Raw genomic sequence first — 20,984 nt, forward strand, 5'->3', positions numbered from 1 at the left:
GGTTGGCAGTGCCACATCCGGTAATGTATTTTGGGGTGTCTGTGAACTTAGTATGACTTTAGGCAGCCTCTCTGCTAATGGGTGGGGTTGTGCTCCTGTCTTACTAGTTGTTTGGCATGGGGTGTCCAGCACTGGAGCTTGCTGGCCGTTGAGTGGAGTTGGGACTTAGTGTTGAGATGGAGATCTCTGGGAGAGCTCTCATTGATTGATATTACATGTGGCCGGGAGGTCTCTGGTGGACCAATGTCCTGAACTCGGCTCTCCTACCACAGAGGCTCAGGCCTCACACCAGGCTGGAGCACCAAGACCCTGTCAGCCACACGGCTGCAGTGTAGCCCAAACTCTGCTTGAAAGAATAGTTTATCTGGACCATCTCTGCTAAAGATGGAGACCCCAGGCTAACCACGCCTCCTCACTTGTGAAATCTGGTTATAGCATCCAGGCACGCAATATGAAGGATCTGCGGTTTGGCTCCCTGCAGTTTCGGTTACCCACGGTCAACCACGGTCTTTTTCTTTTCCTTTGTGCTTAGTCTGGCTTCACTGGCTCACAGGGGGCCACATACAGAGGCCTCACACCTGGCACCTCAGACCAGAGTTTCTGGCGCAAAAGGCTGCAGTATAATTTTAAAGCTGAGTTAAGCAAAACTCTCTGAGAACCATTAATACACTTTTGTAGCTGTAGCAGAGAACATGCCAAATCCAAACTGATATACTTTTTGAATTATTGGCACCATGGTTCCAATGCTTCATAATGAAGGTGAAGACCACTGGCACATACCATTTTATTTTATTTTTTAAATAACAATTTCAATCTTTTTTAATACTCTGAAAAGTGGATGGTTTTTCCCACCAGATCTTTTTTTGAACAATAATTTTACCTCAATAACTATTGTGCTCCTTTCCCGTATTTTTTTTTTTTAGATTTGCCAGCTGCATTTTTTTGGTGGGGGGGCTGCATTGTGTCTCTGTTGCTGCGCGAGGGCTTTCTCTAGTTGTGGCGAGCGCGGGCTACTCTTGGTTGTGGTGTGAGGGCTTCTCATTGCAGTGGGTTCTGTCATTGTGGAGCACGGGCTCTAGGTGAACGGGCTTCAGTAGTTGTGGCACGCAGGCTCAGTAGTTGTGGCACACAGGCTCTGTAGTTGTGGCTCACGGGCTTAGCTGCTCTGCGGCATGTGGGATCTTCCCAGACCAGGGATCAAACCCATGTCCCCTGCACTGGCAGGCAGATTCTTAACCACTGCGCCACCAGGGAAGTCCCTCCTTTCCCCTATTTATCTCTTCACTATTTTCTAAAAGAAATCACAGAATTTTAGAACTCAGGGTTCATCATTCAGATCTTCAAGGACCCTGAAACAGTGGTTTTGCCACCACAGATGCTGGGTCTAGGCACCCACCCCACTTCTACACCTCTACACTCAGCTCAATTCTTAGGTAAGTGTGGATCTGTGGTTCTCGACTGGGAGCAATTTTGTTCCCCCTCTTCCACAGGGAACATATGGCCATGTCTGGAGACATTGTTGGTTGTCACAACTGGGGGAGGAGGTGTTACTGGCATCTAGTGGGTAGAGGCCAGGGATGCTGCTAACATCCTACAGTGCACAGCACAGTTCCCACAACAAAGAATGATCTAGTCCAAATGCCAAGAATGCTGACTCTGAGAAACCCTGCTGTAGAGGTTCTCAGAGATCCATTTTCCTACCACATATTGTATGATTCCATTTTTATGAAATGTCCAGAATAGACAAACCCATCGAGTCAGCAAGAAGATTGGTGGGTGTCTAGGGGTTAGGTGAAGGGAAATAGGGGGCAGCTGCTAATGAGTATGGGATTTCTTTTCAGGTGATGAAAATGTTCTGGAACTAGATTGTGGTGATGGTTACAAACTTTGTAAAGATACAAAAAAACATACTAAAACCCACTCAATTGTACACTCTAAACAGGTGAACTTTATGATATGTAAATGATAGAGCAATAAGGTTATTAAAATTCTTTTTATAGACTTTTCATTAAGTAGTTTTTATTTCTGACTAAGCAAGAGCATTTTTGAATAGCTCTAGGTTTACCTGGAGAATATTCTGTGGCAACACTTTTTAAATGCAACCCTATATTTTATAGGAAAGACATTAAAGACTTTTCCTTTTTTAATTAATCTATTTCTAGATGTTCCCATAATGTCATTATTTGGTCTGGGGCCCTGAGATATACTGCATTCATCTGTGAGCTAAGAGGTCAGGAGGGCCTGGGACAGGGTAGGTACCCAGGGGTCTGGCCTCTGCTCCACCTCTCATTGTGATGTAAAGGTGGCCAAGTCATCTGGCCACTTCCTGCTTCAACTTCCTCATTCCCGACGAACTTTCTTGTTAGAAACCCAAGAAAGCAAGGATGGTGAGAGCAAATGCTCAGTGCTTTGCAACTGCCAACTATACACAACTCACATTCCTTGCGCTGGTATCCAGGGTCTCTCTCTTCCCACCAGCCACCTGCATTACTATTTTTCGATCTAAAACCTCTACTCCTGCCCAGCTGGTCTCCTTCTGCACACCCAAACACGCTCTGCATTTTTCCATTTCTGTTCTTTCCAGTGACAAAGCCCTATGATGGAATAGCCTCTACATCTATCCAAATCCTTTGCATCCCCAAAGCCCAGACATCATTCTACCTTTTTTCCAAAGCCTCTGGTTCATGGTAAACGATAGCAGTTATTTTAGGTGACGAACTGTACATTTAATTGCTAAGAGCATGGAAGCACTACAAGATGTCACCTCTGGGACCTCTTCTCGTACTACAGCCTTGACCTCATACCACGCCAGCACCACTGGCTTCCCGCCAGTTCTCCCACATTCCAAGTACGCCTCCATGTTGGTGCCTCTGTGCTGGCCCTTACCCTAGAGATGCTCAGGTTTTGTTTAAAACCAACCACCCTATTGAAACTTGCAACTCAGCACTTCTAATGCCCCTTAGCCAGCTCTCTTTTCCTTTTCCTTAGCCTTTCTCACCTTTTTAAAAAAAATCTCTAATAGTATTTTATTTTATTTTTTATACATCTTTATTGGAGTATAATTGCTTCACAATGCTGTGTTAGCTTCTGCTGTACAACAAAGTGAATCAGCCATATGCATACATATATCCCCATGTCCCCTCCCTCTTGAGCCTCCCTCCCACCCTCCCTATCCCACCCCTCTAGGTGGTCACAAAGCACCGAGCTGATCTCCCTGTGCTATGCTGCTGCTTCCCACTAGCTATCTATTTTACATTTGGTAGTGTATATACGTTGATGCTTCTCTCACTTTGCCCCAGCTTCCCCCTCCCCTCCCCATGTCCTCAAGTCCATTCTCTATGTCTGTGTATTTATTCCTGCCCTGCCACTAGGTTCATCAGTACCATTTTTTTTTTTTTAGATTCCATATATCACCTTTTAACATATCATTTATTTACCATATCTATTGTTCATAGTTGCTCTCTGCGAGATTGTGAACAGGGATCTCTGTCTTTTACTCACTGATACACTCCATGAACGTAGAACATGCCTGGCACGTGGAAAGTAACCAATAATTATTTAAACATGTAAAATGCTAGAACATCAGATGGCACTTAATAAACTTTAGTTTCATCATCATAATTGTCATCATCATCAACTGTATCATCATGGGGCAACTCTTGTACTATTATTCCACACCACTGCACTGTCTTTAACCTTTCCTGTTTCTATATTTTATATAATGTATAAAGATGGTAAGCTTCTGAGGTTAGAGACCAATGACGTGTACATATTTTTGATATGTCGTTTTTTAGATTGAGATATAATTCACCTGCCATAAAATTCACCATTTTAAAATTTACAATTGAGTGGCTTTTAGTAGAGTCACACGGTTGTGCAACTATCACCACTAATTTAATTCCAGAACATTTCCATCATCCTCTCCAAAAAAACCCCAAACGCATTAGGAGTCACTCCCTATTTCTCTCTGCCCCACCTCCTGGCAACCATGAATTTAATTTCTGTCTCTAGATTTGCCTATTCTAGGTATTTCTGAAATGGAATCATACAATACATGGTCTTTTGTGTCTGGCTTTTTTCACTTAGCATAATGCTCTCAAGGTTCATCCACGTTGTAGGGTGTGCCAGTACTTCATTCCTTTTTATGGCTGAATAATATTGCATTGTATGGATAACATGCCATATATTTATATGTGTGCTATGCTTTGGATATTACAGATACTCAATAAATATTTTATCCCAATGATTTAAAAATTTTGGAGATATATGGCATGCTACTGAGAAGAGACTTAGCACATGACTACGATTCTCCTAAGAGCACAATGATGATGAAGATGATGCACTAGGTAATATAAAAAAGAGAGATTTTATGATTCTCAAGCTATTTTAGCACTATACTGGGGAAAATGTCATCTATAATTAGAACAAACTTGCACTCACTCCACAGAATTCTGTGACAGGTGACTGCATCTCTTTAATTTCATTTCAAGTAAAAATTCCTATGATAAAATGGATGTGAGTAGAATTGAATTAACTTCTGGTATTCCTGCTAATTTATTTCCTCAGAGTTATATCAACTTCAGATCTAGTTAATACTCCAAACAGACATACCATTCATGATGCGACTTTTTAAATAGAGGTTTGGAAATAATTCTCAACTACTATCACTGAGTTTTATATAATTTAGGGATGTGATGAAGAAAATACTAGCTGAAAGGCTGCTCAGGGCGCTGTCCATGTTCAAAGGGCCATGAGCTAAAACAATAACTGGAATGGATAACAGGAATGACAACACAGCCAAAACCGGGGACATCGCCCGTACTTAGGTCTTACCATATATTTCTTGTTCCCTGTAGAATTAGTAGATGATGTTAAAATAGTATTCTGACATTTTACATTCATGTCCCTGTGGGTAATTCCTTAAGAGATGAAGATGAAAGGTTATGCTACTAAACTGTAACAATATAAGAATTATCTGTCAAAGAACAATAGAAGAAATTCTGCGTATCAAATATGTGAGAACAATCATTTCCAACCTTTTGGGTGGTGAACTATTTCCTTTGTTTCTTTAAATTTGCTCTCTTTCCTCCTTGAGCAATTACTAAAATCGTCACTCTTAATATTGGAAATCATGCTAGGAAGAGTCAAATGTATGCTGAAGACATTACTAGCTTCCCCTTAATGGTGTTTCCCCATTTTCCAGGCAGTAAGGTAAGTGTACAAGAGTCAAGAACGTTTGCTCAGAGGTCAGTGGCCCAACCACGATTCTAACCTATGCTGTCCTTTGCCAAAGACAAGTTCTCTCCACCATAGCATATTGCTTTTGTTTGAAAACTACCAGTCTGTGTATGTGTACATTGAATCCCATTAGGAAAGTGCAACTTACTTTGGTGTATTATATTTTGCTCAATAAGCAGAAGTAAAAACGCTTGTTCTTAGATTACTGTGTTACCTCTGTTAACACAGACGTAACATTTTCACTCCCGACAGTTACCAGTTAATTATAACCCAAACAACACACTATCCATCTGCATATAATTTCCCTTATTGAAAATTGCTCCACCAGCAAATGCTTACAGACCTTTCAAATTACAAGCTGTATGAGCTCTCTCTATGAATGCTTATATTATTCAGATATTTTTTTACTAATGATCTAAAAGGGAGCCTATCACTTTCTAAAAATCATTTTGTTTGTCTTTGATTTTTATGTTCAGCTTTTTCCCCCCTGAGAATGAACATTAAATAAACCTAAGGCCTACAGAAGATCCAGCACTATCACTCATCACTTTCACTGAACATGAAGGAGAAATATTATGCCCTAAACTTCTTTTATCTCCCCTGCATTTGTTCCATTCACCAATTATTTAAAAGAAATAAAATCTTGGTTTCCCAGAGGCTTTCAGGAATGAGTCCCTTAGATAACTCTTGTTAATATTTTGGTGAATATCTCCCCAAATGGAGATAGGGAGAGAGAGGGAGGGAGAAAAACAGAAAAGAGAAGGAGGGGAAAGAGAAGGAGACAGAGGAAGAGGAGAGGAGGGAGGAGGAGGAGGAGGAGAATCATTTCCGAGCGAGAGGACTGTAAAAATCTATTGTTTCCACTTAACTATGTATCACAAACATCTTTCCATGCCAACAAATACAGATTGATACCCTTTATATGTGCCATAGTTGATTTGAAGCGGTCCCCTATTGGTAGACATTTTGTTTTAGATGTTAGTTCATAAACACTTCTATCTACTTTATACTGTCCTTGGAAACAGCAGGCACTGCCTATATTCTAATCTTTCCCTGATGACTCAGTGTGTACGTATCCATTAAGGTACAATCACTGCAGAAGCAGAAAGTACAGGACATTAGGCTGAAAGACTGAAGTGGGTCTATATACAATTAATATGCCCCTTCCCAGTCCAGCCAAAGAACTATTGGAATACTCTAGAGGGCCCGCCTTTCCCATAGGCCCCATGTCTCTTGGTGTCACTGCTCTCCCTCTCCTCCCTCCTCACCCCTTTCTCCGCCACAAAGCCAGACATAGGCAGAGAGTGTGTTAATCTCCTGAAGGTGAGAAGGAAGATTTGTTCCAACGCCCATTCCCAGCATTCTCCACCCCAACTCCAAGTGGAGCTTTCTTTTAGAACCTGTGAGCAGTTTGAGAATCGGGTCACTGTCTTATTCATCTTTGTACTCCAGCACCAATGACTGTGGTAGGCACATACTAAGTGCTCGATAATGGCTGTTTAAGTTAGATCACAGTTTTGGCCTTTAAGGGATATGTTCAGAGCTTATGACCCTAGGACCACCTCCCTTTACTGCATAGCTGTTTTATTTCCTACTGCTTCAATAATGTTTCCTTTTTTCTTTTCAGAACTCTTGTGGCTTGCTTTGATCACCATCTTGAATACCATCACAATGCATTTCCTCTTCTTATATGTGCCTTTCTTCTTTCTCGTCCCTTACCTCCATTACTGCTTTTCTTACGCTTTTTATTCCAAGTCTACTCACTTATTAAATGTTGTTAGCCAGTAGAAGATTCCTCTTTTTTCCCCATAGCTTCAAACGACCAGCCATAAAACATAGTTAATTCCAGCATATTCTGGAATATGTACTGATGGTTTGCAATCAATAAAGTATGTGAATGTGGGTGAGAGAGGTTTTTCTTGTTATTATTCTTTTCAAATTACACCTGGGGCTGAAGCCTAAGAAGCTAATAATAATAATAAAACTTTATTATATTAAGCAAATAAACTCAGTCCCAAATAAGGAAAAAATCAATTTTATCTATTATAGTATACTTGCTTGTAATATACTACAACTTGAACTAACAGGTCAGAGTCAAATGTAGTAACGATTTTATGATAATAGATTCTAAACCTTTTACAGCATCTCCCTTTTTAGGTCCTTATCAGAGGCTATTTGTATGAAAGTCCAAAGGAGCAATTGACAGCAATGCTGACTCAGCTGTTTAAAAGGCCCATCTAAATCACTGCAAGATTTCTTTGTCTAGGGAGATTCCACACAGATCAAGCACATTTTTAATATTTTCATTATGTCATGGATAACTTCTCTATATTTTCATCAGTTAATTGGCACATTTATCCAGCACCTACTTTGTAAAAGAGATTTTTCTAGGTACCAAAGAGCTCCCAAGGAAGTTTAAGACACAATACCTTCCCTCTTGTGCAAGAGGGAAGAGATATGGGAACATATGTATAAGTATAACTGATTTACTTTGCTATAAAGCAGAAACTAACACACCATTGTAAAGCAATTATACTCCAATAAAGATGTTAAAAAAAAAAAGACACAATACCTGACTTCTAAAGGTTGCAAAGGGAAGTCAGTGTGTTTATCGGAATCAATTGGTGGTGGTGTCCCTGAGTTCAGAAAAGGGTACAATTCCACTCCAGCAAAACAAACAAAACAACCATCTTGGAGAATGATATTTTCTTCTAAGTAAATGTCTACAGAAGAAACATTTAAAAGCCGACTTTGGTTCCAACTACTTAAGAAAACCTACTCCTAAAATTGTTCCAGAATACTAGATAGTCGTAGGCCTGCTTTAAAAGAAGATTCAAGAGTTGAGCTCCTATAGATGATAAGGAAGGCTCCTGGAACTCATAACACCTCACGTATTCAAAGATCACCCACATATCTTGACCACCGCTAAAAACCAGGAAGTTGAGCAAAGGGGGAAAAGCCCAAAACAAAACATCCTCTCAGCATTCGAAAACCAAGGCCACAAGACTGAAATTTTTGAGCTTTTTTCAAAAGTGAGCCTCCCAGGCTACCTCTGCTTAGAGCATCCCTTTACTTACAGTCCACACATACTTCTAACAAGTTTGGGCACGTGATTTTCCAGCGCACTGTAAATCAGAAGCAGCAGATTAGAAGGGGAGAAGTTGCTAGCATAAGCAATGTGAGAACAGCAAAATGTGATGGGTTGTAAGTCAAGAAAAAGAATAACTACTACCAAAAAAATGGGCAAAAGAACTTATTAAAAAATTATAAAGCACCACATAAAAATTTTCTATATGTATAAAATTTGTTGTTGTTGAGTGCCTACTTTTTGTCTGAGGCCAGGCATTGCAGGAGGTGAAGACATTTAAAATATGCTTCCTCTCAGAGCTCAAGGGTGCTTTGGCTCTTGACTACCATGGCTTCTCTTTATTAAAAGTAGTTGATTGGGACACAGCGAGGAGGTGTTACAGCTGTAGGTTAGATTCTAGCTGCCTGGAATTAACCTATACTTTCCTCATCTCTGACCACTGGCAGGCAGGGACCGTCTGGTTCTTGATTTGTGCTAAAATCCCAGCCTGAGGTCCTTCCACATGAATTGCATGTTTTGCAGCCCTGCTTGATCCTACAGGAATCAGGAGGGAGTTAGAGCAGCTGTTTCTGGGCCAGAAGGTGTCTGAATGTAATATTTTTATAACCCTTTCTTGGACCTTCCTTCTTCCCATTAAGCAAGAATGGGAACCTATAATTCATAAGGGCATTTCTTCACTCATCATTTTGGAGAAAAGCTTTTAGAAACAGCAATAAAATCATGCATGTATTTGTCTCCTAAGTAACACAAATGGTCTTAGGTTCTTAAGTATTCAACATATGTATTTGAAATGAATGCATAAGTGAATAAAGACACATTCTGGGGTCATTCTGCCACAGATATTCCAGAGATACTGCCATAGAGGAAAATATTTTATTCTTGTGATCCATTTTTAAAATAGTGATTTAAAAAAAAATATTTGAGGTCAAAGAGTAAGGAAAACAATAACACAAATACTTTGGAAATGTTATAGCCTCTACACAACAAAATAAGTAGTCAATCTAGTAAATTCTGTTTTATGACGTCAACTTACTCATAAATGAAACAACTGCTTATAGGAAAAAATTTCAATTGAATTTTTCCCCCCAAAACATTGACTAACTTTTAAATTGTATATGTGGGACCTACATTAGTGGAAGAGATTTCAAGCACAGAGATCCATATTTTAGTACCTTGTGACTCGGGATATGCAGTGGGGGAAAATAAATAGAAAGAACCCCATCATTTCTATTGTATTTGCCATCACACTGAACAACTGCCCATAGTGAATTGGCAATGACTCACTATCCAATGGACCAGAGAAATTAATGCCATAACAAAGGATCATTTCGTTGATCCTTGTGGCCAAATATATGACACTCTCTCATTGTCTAAAGGTAAGGCAAAGTAATGAGGTGAATTTTGTAAAACCACAACACCACTATTAGTTCACCAGTGACTTGTCCTTAATCTTTTCAGGCACTTCAATATATGTAGTTAAATAAAATAGGGCAAAAGATTGCAAAAGCATATAATATGATCTACATTTTCCTTCCTCTCCCTCCTACTCTCCCTTACCTCCTTGCTGTGCACCCCCCAACCTCTTCTCCCTTCAAGTAAGCGGAGAGCAATTCTCCTAAAATCCATTTTGCAAGTTCATTCAAAAGGAATCCTTCTTGCCTTTGATATACAATAAATACACCCATAACTAAATGCAAACTATGGACACAATTGGATTTTAGGACCATATTCTATGTTCCCTTTCATTCATACACTTTGCATGTCATAAACTTCCACTTTCTTTTTTGTAATTTCTCTCTCTCTCTGATTGAAAGGTCTACCTTACTTTCTTCACGATGGCTATTCATTCCCTACTAATTCATCCTCAAAGATCATCTTAGAATCTTATTTGTTAGCATTTTTTAAACATTAACCGTGTGCCAAGTGATGGGGTTGGGGAAGGTGATAATTTTCCATTCCCCCCAGAGATGTCTCTCATCTAGTTTTCACACTAATCCTCTTAGGTAGGTTCTATAATTACCTTCATTTTACTGATGAGAAAACTGAGGCTCAGATAGGCTTAGTATCTTGTCAATGGTCCCTAAACCCTCGGTGAAGCTGGGTTCAGGACCCACATAATTCTAACCTCCAGCTCTTAATAATACTACATTGCCTTTCATGGATATTTTCTCCTTGAATTTGATTCAGCCAATGTGGAGCATCAATAAAAGAATATATGTACATGAACAAACTTTAAAAATATTACTTAAATACTCAAAAAGTTCCAGCTATACTGCCAACAGTATCTGGGTATGTAATGAGTATTTCTTCTATTGACCTAATATTGATAGACTACTCATCAACTACCTCTTATCACTGGTCACAAATTTTGCTTTTTAATTGATCATATTTTATAATAAAATAAAAAATCCATATGCTTTACTAAGGTGGAAGTGTCAAAGAATTTAACAGCTAGATCGGAGGTCCTCTTAGAGAGAGCAGGGTTTTGGTTTGTTGTTCAGGCAAAGGAGAGGCTGCTGAGAACATGGGGACAAGACAACAAAAGGGACAGTAAGGAGACTCTGAAAAAAAAAAAGAGAGTAGAATTCGGACTTGCTTATTAGAGAATGTGGGGTTGTGCCAGAAGGGTGCGGGCTAAGAAAGGTCATCATACTCAGAGAGGCTGAGCTGCTATGTGGGGTGTGGGAGCCAGGGCAATGCTTCCTGTGATACACATTTGTTTGCAGGAATCAAAATACATTTTTAAGTGTGTGGTGTGGTATGTGATATGTTCCTTGCCTTGTCTTTCTGATCATGAGTAAAAGTTTGGTTACTGTGATAACCTTGAGTTCATGGGTGCTTGGATGGCAGATGGGTTGCAGGATGGGGCCAAGGAGAAGGGACTTTATCCTCTTTCGGTGGACACCAGAATGGTGATAAAGGAATAATCACAGGGAATGAGAAAATACCTTCAATGCAAGTAGAAAATAGAGCAGTGGTGATCCTGAAATTATAATCCCTCAGAGAATTATTGGCAAGAGCTTTGGGATTTTACCAGAATGGGGATTTGAATCAATTTATCCTGATCTGAGGGCTAGGGAACCCTAGAGAACACTTTGATTACACTTTAGAAACTCAACCATCTAACATATTTTTGGTAAAGAACAAGGTTATGTTTGTTAGAACCAGGGAACAGACAATGACATAGCCACTTATTAACAGTAAATTTGAATATATCAGCATGTGCAGTCAACTAATTTGCTTACTTAAAGACAGCCTGATGAAATTGTTTGCCTGTTAAACCTATTATTGCCTATAATGAAAGACTCTATATGCACTAATCACAACATACAGCCTTACATGTGATCACAGCTTCTAAAAGTCATGATGCAGGGATTTTTAGTTATACTCAACACATTTTTCTTTCAGAAACCTGATTGGCTGTTCTAGATGCCATGAATGGTATATAATGAGCTCTTAGTTGGAAGAAATCTAAAGGATCAAGCATCCCTGAGTTTCAGAAAGAAACTTACTCTGAGTACGTGTATTCAAAGGTATGTGGATTTTCTTCATAATTTGGTATCCTTTCTATCATACTTATTCTTTTTCTGCATTTCATGTTCAAAAGATGCCAATTAGACTCTGATTACTTAAATGAACTGTATTACTTTCTAATGCAGCAAAATGTTTGTCTATATTTCTTTAAATTTTAGGTCCAGAATCCCAAAGCACTTTTCAGGGCCAAATTTCACAGCAAAATATTTATTTTAATTACTTATCAATTAAGGTAAAAATAATTTTTCACAGGCTGTGATCCATTTCTTGGAAAAACATTTCATTTAATTCCATCAAATAGAACCATCAACTGAATGATTTTTTTCATTAATTCAAATTTTAAAAAACAGATTTAGGAGGTAAAAATGTCAGTGTACTTCTCACAGCCAGCATTATTACACTTGATATTCTCTTCCTGTGCAAAATTTAAGGCCTTTCTTCTGACAGTTCTCAAAGTTAGTCAATAATTTACACCACTAAGCAATGTATTTTAGGATGGCTTATTTTGCTTCATGTTCCAAGGGTCTTATTTGCGGAATAATTACAGTGCAGTGTCAAACAAAAGGAAGATGTCAGTAACTAAATATGGAATCTTTCAAATAAAAGTCATTCAATATTCATGGAATAATCACAGAATATTAGCACCGTCCCCTCCCTTCCATTCAACCACATCTTTTGCTCCACATCTGGAGCTCAGGGGTATGTTACCTGAGGGTCTTGCCTGAAGTCCTATGGGTCAGAACACCTGAAACTAAATTCCACTCCTTCCTTATTCTATTTTCTCAGATGATTGGTCTTTGTTTTTAACAGTAGCAGTGCTCAGGTGGACGGTACCAAAAAACATTTCTGTGCCTCCTGGTTCTAAAACTATCAGATACTGTGCACCTTGATGATCTCCTCAACTTTTAGAGCCAACTCTATTCTTTTAATCATTAATTATAAGCTACATTTAGCTTCTATGACTCTACAGGCTATATAGGTATAGGAAAATGGTATGCAAAGTCGTGTAATGATAGATTATTTATGTCCCTACAACTTGTTCAGCTCTCAACCTAAATGAAAAGCATCTTTATTACCACTGTAACTCCAGAAACAATAAAATGGGTTCAGAACTGGAAATCATATAGGAATGAAGTAACCTCACAAGGAATGGTCCTATCCTTTTTACTAGCAACAGACTAATATGGGTTATGTGGGTTTTATGAAGCATCAATTATGTCCATATTTGAGAAGAGATAAGAAAAGTGGGTGTTGACTTATATTTCAGGGCCATCAAGAAATGGGGACCTGGATTTTGTTTGCCTGCCTCCTGGGAGCAGCCTTCTCTATGCCCGTGAGTAAAACACCCCCTTCATAAGTCAATGTCCAATTTCACAAGCTTGGAAATAAAAGTCTGCCCCACAGTTGGTAAACGTTAGGGTTTAAAACAGTACAAGATCAGATATCCTCAAATGTCTCTGTGTTTAAGAAACACTATGAAGAACTTGTTATTAAAAAAATGGATTCCCAGATGCCAAAGATTCTGATTCAGTACAGCTGGGGTGGCGACCAGGACTCTGCATTTTAACAAGCACCCCAGGAGATTCTAATGGGACACTCAGCTTGTAAATAACATCACCCATCTCTAGATGGAGGAAACTTTTGCAAGGGACCCTTGAAAGGCCTCCAGAGAAAGTACTTAATCGGCCTTAGGCGAATATTACAAAAATGTCAGTTTTCTCTAAAACCCAATTTCTCACAAGAGTCCAAATATTTTCGTGCTCTCCAAACTCCACTGCCGTTGTCCTTCAGGGGGTAAGATTTTGTGTTAGGAATTCCTTTCTTCACCCACCTCCCTGTTCTGAGAGGCCTCGTCCTTTTGGGTGCACCTGTTAAGCACATGACTTCCGTGTGGTTGTCTGGAATCCAACCTATGCTCAATACATATGGATATATTTTACATTCAAATGTACCAAGGACCAGGAAGTCTGACCAATTCTCTCTAAACACAGACACAGAAGAGGTTAGGTCACATGCAGGCAAGGCAGGATCCATCTGCTTTTCGGTGGCCTAAAGAGCAGTTGATACAACCAGAAGCCAGCAAAGCTTGAATATCTACTTCCTCTCTTCCTCTCTCACCCATAAGACCAAGATTCTGTGCTCTGTCTTCCTGAAATCCTACACTGTGGCAATTCCTAGTCCCCTGAGGGCCTCTGCATTACAAATTCAGTCTCTTTTCCACTCCTCAGTTCAACACCCCTATTCTCTGAGGGCTTATATCAAGAAGATAGAGGAAAGGCAGTTAACTAAAACTAAAATAATTCACATTCAGATGAGAGGAATAAATCCTCTTATGAAATATGAGCATTTCAAGAGAATAGAGCCTTAATCCAGAATTCCACAATGCAGGCATCAATTACTTGGCCTCCACTTTTGAAAAGACAGAGAGTCCTGGTTTAGAGAATTATTCAGGTTGTTCTTTATTTTGAGCTTTAAAATTTTTCTGCCATAGAAACATTGACAGAATAATAAAAAGAAGACAGAATAATAAAAAGAATCGGCCAAAACTTCATAAATCAACTCTTTCATTTTCCATGGGATTTATAATGTTTCCACTTTGCCACACCCATCTTGTTTTCACATTCATCGATAATTCGCACTTAGTTGTTTTGCTGTTGTTGATGTGCTATTTACTTTGCATGCCAATTATGAGTAATCTCGTTGGTACTTAAGCACTTATCCACCTCCTGATCTATAAGGGAAGGTTTGTGAGACAATTCTCTTCTTGCTGGTATTTTGTAATTGTGTAAGAGAAACATATCATTCTTCCCAACATGGAGTGAGTCTTGAGAAATGGAATATTGCCTGCCATATCAGTAAACAAAGGATGTCACAGTCATCAGTGATTGCAGCCAGGTGAGCGGGTGAGCCCTGAGGGAACTCAGGAAGGGAAGAATACCTGCTATCTAGCAGCCATCAGACTGCAGCCACTCCCCGCGGTGAGCCCTGAGGAAACTCAGGACATGAAAACACAGGATACTGGCCCCAGCTAGCTGAGGTGCATATCAAAGGAAGGATTTCAATGAGCCCAGACTCTTGCATCTTCCCATACATAGAAAAGCGCTAAATTCCTTAACTTGAGATATCTGGTTTTTGTTAATTAACAATAATCTTTTGACGTTCAGACTACCTGCCCTTTGTTGCAAAACTTCTATATATCCTGGCTCCTCCTCGCCTCCTCGGAGCAGTTTTCTCAGGTTTACTTGAGATGCTGCCTCCTGGGCTTGAAGTCCTAAAAATTTCTGCCGAATACAACAGGACTCTCAACTTTTAGATTGTGAATATATTTTTAGTCGACAGTTTCATCAAGAAATGAAATGATGGGTGGGATAGAGTAGGATTAATTGACAACATGGATGGAGGGGTGTCTGAAGGTCACTGGAGGATAAATGTGTGCTGGTTTCTGCTCCCAGGTCATTTAGCTGTTCTGGACCTCTTTAAAATAAGAGGGCTCCTCTCCTACACAGCGTACATGTTCAAACTAAAAGTAGACCTCAAATATATTCTGCACTATATAGATTTTTAAAAAGTAGCTTCAGTCTCTCTTAATGTGAAAATTGCATATTCTCTCTCTCCTTCTTTCTCTCCCTCTCCCTCATTCTTTATCTTCTCCTTTCCCCCTCCCTATAAAAGCTACCACCTCATCCTGGGCACCCTGGTTATATCAACTTCAGCTATGAGGTAATTTTTCTCTTTTCTAATTTTGACCATTGTTTGAGTTAACAATGCCCTGGGCTCTGTAAAGAATAGTGTGTTGATTCTTCATTCAAGATGTTTCTCAGTACCACTTTTTCAGTTCTCACTACCAGCTTCCTGGTTTAAGCCCTGATGGGTCACCTCAAGCTTGCATTGCCCCAGAACACTCCTACCTGGCCTCTCTGACTCAGTTTCTCCTCTTATATGGCTATAAAATGTATCCATCATAAACTACCACTCAGGGGAACTGCACGGTAAGGCAGAAATGAATTCTGGCTGAACAGCTTTGTTCTATCCCAGCCTGTGAAACATGGGGAATCAGGTAAGATGTTATTTAAGATCCTTTCCAGCTGGAAAACTCCTGCTTCTAAGATGTTCATACTCTATGCATCTCCCTCATTTGTCTTTACTGAAATATTAGTGACCAAGTGGTTTGTGAGACATTCTGTAGAGCAATGGAAAGCATGAGATTTCTGGAAATCGGGTTTGAGGCTCTCCTCAACCCCATACTAAGCATGTGACCTTGGGCAAATCATTTTCTCTCTCTAGAACTTTAGTTTCCTCATCTGGAAAGGGGAAATAAGAATAATACCCACACTTCAAAATGTTGTTTGGGGAGCAAAATAATTAAGCAATATAAAAGGCGCTTTGTTAAGTATAACTTGAACAAGGTTAAGAATTGTTCGTTGTCCTGATATCAAATGTTGTACACGAAGGAGTCCCCGGACCTGACGTGAACCGAATACATACTGTTTAGAAAGGAAGGAAACTCTTCCTTCTTTCATAGGTTCAAATGACAATCCATGAGTTTGTTTACTCATACAAACTGAGGGAAAGTGTCAAAAAAAAAAAATTTGAGGCAAGATTTTCTGTTAAACCTTAAAAGGTTGACATATTTGACCTGAAAACCTGTGTTTCTAGGATGAGGGGCAGTGTTTCTGCCTCCTTTATCTTTTTCATTGTGACATCAAATCAAAAAAAAAGTATATAATTAATGTTATATCACATTAATTTTCCGTTTTGTTTTTCTCTTGCAAAGAACAGCAGGAGCCAGGGAACTAAACAGACTTACTACTTTTGTAACCTCTGTCAAGCTCAGGAACCTCTTTAACTCTCCCTGACCTTGTCTGTAAAAGTGAGGGTGATGATACTTGCCTCAGAGTATGTGGGAAAACATGAAAAATGTGTGCCATGGATGTAAGGTAGAGGCTCACACATAGGGAGCACCTGACAAATGTTTACCTTATTCTTTCTTCCATAGAGCTCATATTTTCAGGTTGTCCGTATTGACGGGACTGCATCAGTGAGTGTATGTTTCATGTAACTAAATTAAAACAAATGTATTCTAATGTCTCTTTCTCCTAAGGTGCTTACCCCTCTGAAGTGGTAGCAGAACATAATAAGACACCCGGTACGTAGATGTTTTTTTTTGTTCTTTGTTCCCTTAAGATATTAAGCATGCATTTCAATTCCCTTTTAAGTGAGGTAACGTATCTATGCCACATACAGACACTAATGGGAAGTCTAGTTTGTAAAGGGTCATATCTGTATACACGGTTAGAAATTCTTGCACAGGAAAAAAATGAATAAATACTAACAGTGTCATAATGACAAAGAAAACACTGCTACTTCTCCGGCTGGAAGTCAGTGGGGCTGATGGTAAACCCGACTCTTTGTTTCTCACCAGTACCCGTCCTACGGTTACGAACCCATGGGTGGCCGGCTGCCCCAGCGAATCATTCCCGTGGTACCCCAGCAGGCTGCCCTGCCGCCTCATCACCACTTGCCCATGGTGCCAGCCCAGCAGCCCGCGGTCCCCCGGCAAACCATGGCGCCAGTTCCTGGCCAGCACTCCGCGACTCCAAGCCAGCCCCACCAGCCACACCTCCCTGCGCCCGCCCAGCAGCCCGTCCAGCCGCAGCCTCTCCCGCCCCTGCTGCCCCAGCCGCCTCTGCCTCCGATGTTCCCCATGCTTCCTGACCTGCCTCTGGAGGCGTGGCCAGCAACAGACAAGACCAAGCGGGAGGAAGTGGTGAGTACACCGTGAAGTCGCCGCAACACCTATGAGAATGGTAAAGCGAGACTAGCCCCCAGAGTTCTCAATTCCCACACAATCCAAGGCCTACAGTTTCAGTAGCAACAGTTCGATGATTCTATTAGACCAAGCCTGTACTGTAAGTTTCTATTATAAATGAGTTTATCTACATGGCTTAGTAATTAAGACCGGAGCTTTCGCGGTGGGTTTAAATTCTATAACTACTTTGAATTCCTACCAGAATATATATTATTGAAACCTGTTAATTTTAAGGACAACACTATAAGGGAATATTAGTTCTCTTTATCTTTCAAAGGTTTGACCAGCAAGAATAGGCTAGAATGGCACTGAAGATTTTTAAAAAGGGTAATTTTTGACAGTGAAGGGATGCAAATATTTGAACAGGTAGGTGGGAAATCTCTTTAAAAACCTAAAAGAAAATTACTTGTCTAAAGTGGTTTTTAATCCAACCTGGAGGAAGCTAAACTAGACACGTTGCTAGATTCCTTTTTCAGTGCTGGGATTCTATAGATTAAGCTTTTAGCAAGAAGTCTTCACAGTTAAGCACAAAATATCCTTTCATTACAGAAAGCTCTTCCAAATGAGTGGGAAATAGTCAATAAAATAAGTGACCATTATCCATATATATAAACCCTTACTTCTGTGTATATGAGATTATATAATTCTACTGCATGTATGAATTCAAATGTAATTCCAAGTTATAAATGCTATCGATGATCTTCTACTGAGAAAGTGAGGAGTGAGGTAGAAATGACCTGGATGGGGAGTCAGGATACCTGGGTTCCTGTTCCAGCTTTCCACCCAAAGAGGAGATGGTATTGCACAAGTCACTTCAAATTTATGGGTGTTTTCCCTTCTTTAAAAAGAGAGAAAGCAACTAAATCAGATAATTTTCAAGCCTCTAAGAACAAATACCATAGTCTTCCAATAAAATTATATGTTATATATGGCTTCAAAATTATGGGCATATTTGTGGAGAATACAGAGCATATTTGAAAATCGATTGTATCCCAAATAAGCTGGTGCCAATAGTTGATTATTCTACTCTAAGGTACATGTTCCCTCTTTGTATAGAAAATGCATTTATTTATCTCCTTATTAATAGTTAAGGCCATGAACTTTATAAACCTTGCCAGAGCTATTTATGGAAAGGTGACTTCGGGTAGGTAGTTTGAACTTTTTAAAACTCCCATGTAAAATTAGAGCATAACAATAAATGCTGGAGAGGGTGTGGAGAAAAGGGAACACTCTTGCACTGTTGGTGGGAATGTAAATAGATACAGCCACTATGGAGAACAGTATGGAGGTTCCTTAAAAAACTAAAAATTGAACTACCATATGACCCAGCAATCCCACTACTGGGCATATACCCTGAGAAAACCATAATTCAAAAAGAGTCATGTGGGGGCTTCCCTGGTGGCACAGTGGTTAAGAATCTGCCTGCCAATGCAGGGGACACGGGTTCGAGCCCTGGTCTGGGAAGATCCCACATGCCGTGGAGCAACTAAGCCCGTGAGCCACAATTACTGAGCCTGCGCGTCTGGAGCCTGTGCTCCCCAACAAGAGAGGCCGCGACAGTGAGAGGCCCGCGCACCGCGATGAAGAGTGGCCCCCGCTTGCCGCAACTGGAGAAAGCCCTCGCACAGAAACGAAGACCCAACACAGCCAAAAATAAATTAATTAATTAAAATTAAAAAAAAAAAAGAGTCATGTACCCCAATGTTCATTGCAGCACTATTTACAATAGCCAGGACATGGAAGCAACCTAAGTGTCCATCGACAGATGAAGGGATAAAGAAGGTGTGGCACATATATACAATGGAATGTTACTCAGCCATAAAAAGAAATGAAATTGAGTTATTTGTAGTGAGGTGGATGGACCTAGAGTCTGTCATACAGAGTGAAGTAAGTCAGAAAGAGAAAAACAAATATCGTATGCTAACACATATATATGGAATCTAAAAAAAAAAAAAAAAAGGTTCTGAAGAACCAGGGGCAGGACAGGAATAAAGATGCAGACGTAGAGAATGGACTTGAGGACACAGGGAGGGGGAAGGGTAAGCTGGGACGAAGTGAGAGAGTGGCACTGACATATATACACTACCCAATGTCAAATAGATAGCTAGTGGGAAGCAGCCATCACAGGGAGATCAGCTCAGTGCTTTGTGACCACCTAGAGGGATGGGATAGGGAGGGTGGGAGGGAGACGCAAGAGGGAGGAGATATGGGGATATATGTATATGTATAGCTGATTCACTTTGTTATAAAGCAGAAACTAACACACCATTGTAAAGCAATTATACTCCAATAAAGATGTTAAAAAAATAATAAAATAAAATTAGAGTATAAATAGTGATAGCTTCTTAGAGTTGTCTTATGGAAAATAAAATAAAGTGATGAGTTCAGTGCCAGGCATGCAGAAAGTACTCAACAAAAGGCAGCAATTGTTATTGTATTATTGAATAATAGTTTTAAGTATTCTGAAGGCAGGGGCCTCCATCCTGGACACCTCATATCTAAAGGCAGTGAGATAACAAAGAAAGTTTTAAAATTATAGAGTTCAACTTCAATGGCTGTAATATTGTTTTGGCAAAACTGAAGCCATATGTGTGACTGTACATGATACTCACTAGGAATATTAGTAAATTGTTTAACTTGCTCCTTTTGCTATTTTTTCCCCCAGGATTAAAAGATCAGAAAATGAGAAGAGAACTGAAGTAGGTACTCCAGTTGCTTTCAGAATGACACAAGAACACAACGATTTGTTCCTACCATCACTTAGCAAATTCTGTAACTGAAAAGTACCATTAGCAAACAATAAAATGTTTTAAAAACCAGTCATGTCTTTATGTTGAATTAAACTTAAAATTTCATGTCACTTGAAAGAAGATATAATAAATGGCTCTACTTGAATAAGATAGGAACTGCTCATTTACACCTACAAATTGACCATTCTGCAGGCAAATGAGGACTATATTTCTTTTTGGAGAAAATTATAATTACACCATCTCAAATCTTTTAAAAAACAGAAGTTTATACTGTAGTTGTAATAGTTGATAACGTGAAAAATTATGAACACGTATAGTCACTGAACCTGAACCAAAAGAAGGGAAGTTTATATGAAGAATTCTTTACATTAAAAAAGATAAGATTTTGAGAGATGTTTCTATTACAAAAAAAATTAAAACTTGGAACGCTGGCTTTACACTTCACACCACATTAGTAACCAAACTCTGGTCTTGTGATTTCATTCTACTGAAAGTGATTTTTTGATGAAATTATGTGGTACGTATAATAATGTACTGAATTTTAAATTATTGAGGTAGTTTTCCT

At 39.5% G+C, this 20,984-nt stretch overlaps 2 protein-coding genes across 11 annotated transcripts in view; one reads left to right on the forward strand and one right to left on the reverse strand.

The window, feature by feature from the left end:
* ARHGAP6 (Rho GTPase activating protein 6) overlaps positions 1 to 20,984 on the reverse strand; it is a 485,604-nt gene that overhangs the window by 118,369 nt on the left and 346,251 nt on the right. The gene's annotated exons all lie outside the window — the stretch shown is intronic.
* On the forward strand, positions 13,140 to 20,411 carry AMELX (amelogenin X-linked). The gene is given in 5 exon segments (XM_059910863.1): positions 13,140 to 13,193; positions 15,533 to 15,580; positions 16,962 to 17,006; positions 17,283 to 17,627; positions 20,335 to 20,411. Coding segments are annotated over 5 exon segments (498 nt in total). The 3' UTR covers positions 20,341 to 20,411.

Source organism: Balaenoptera ricei, chromosome X (assembly GCF_028023285.1).
Source record: "Balaenoptera ricei isolate mBalRic1 chromosome X, mBalRic1.hap2, whole genome shotgun sequence".
Taxonomy (NCBI): Eukaryota; Metazoa; Chordata; class Mammalia; order Artiodactyla; family Balaenopteridae; genus Balaenoptera; species Balaenoptera ricei.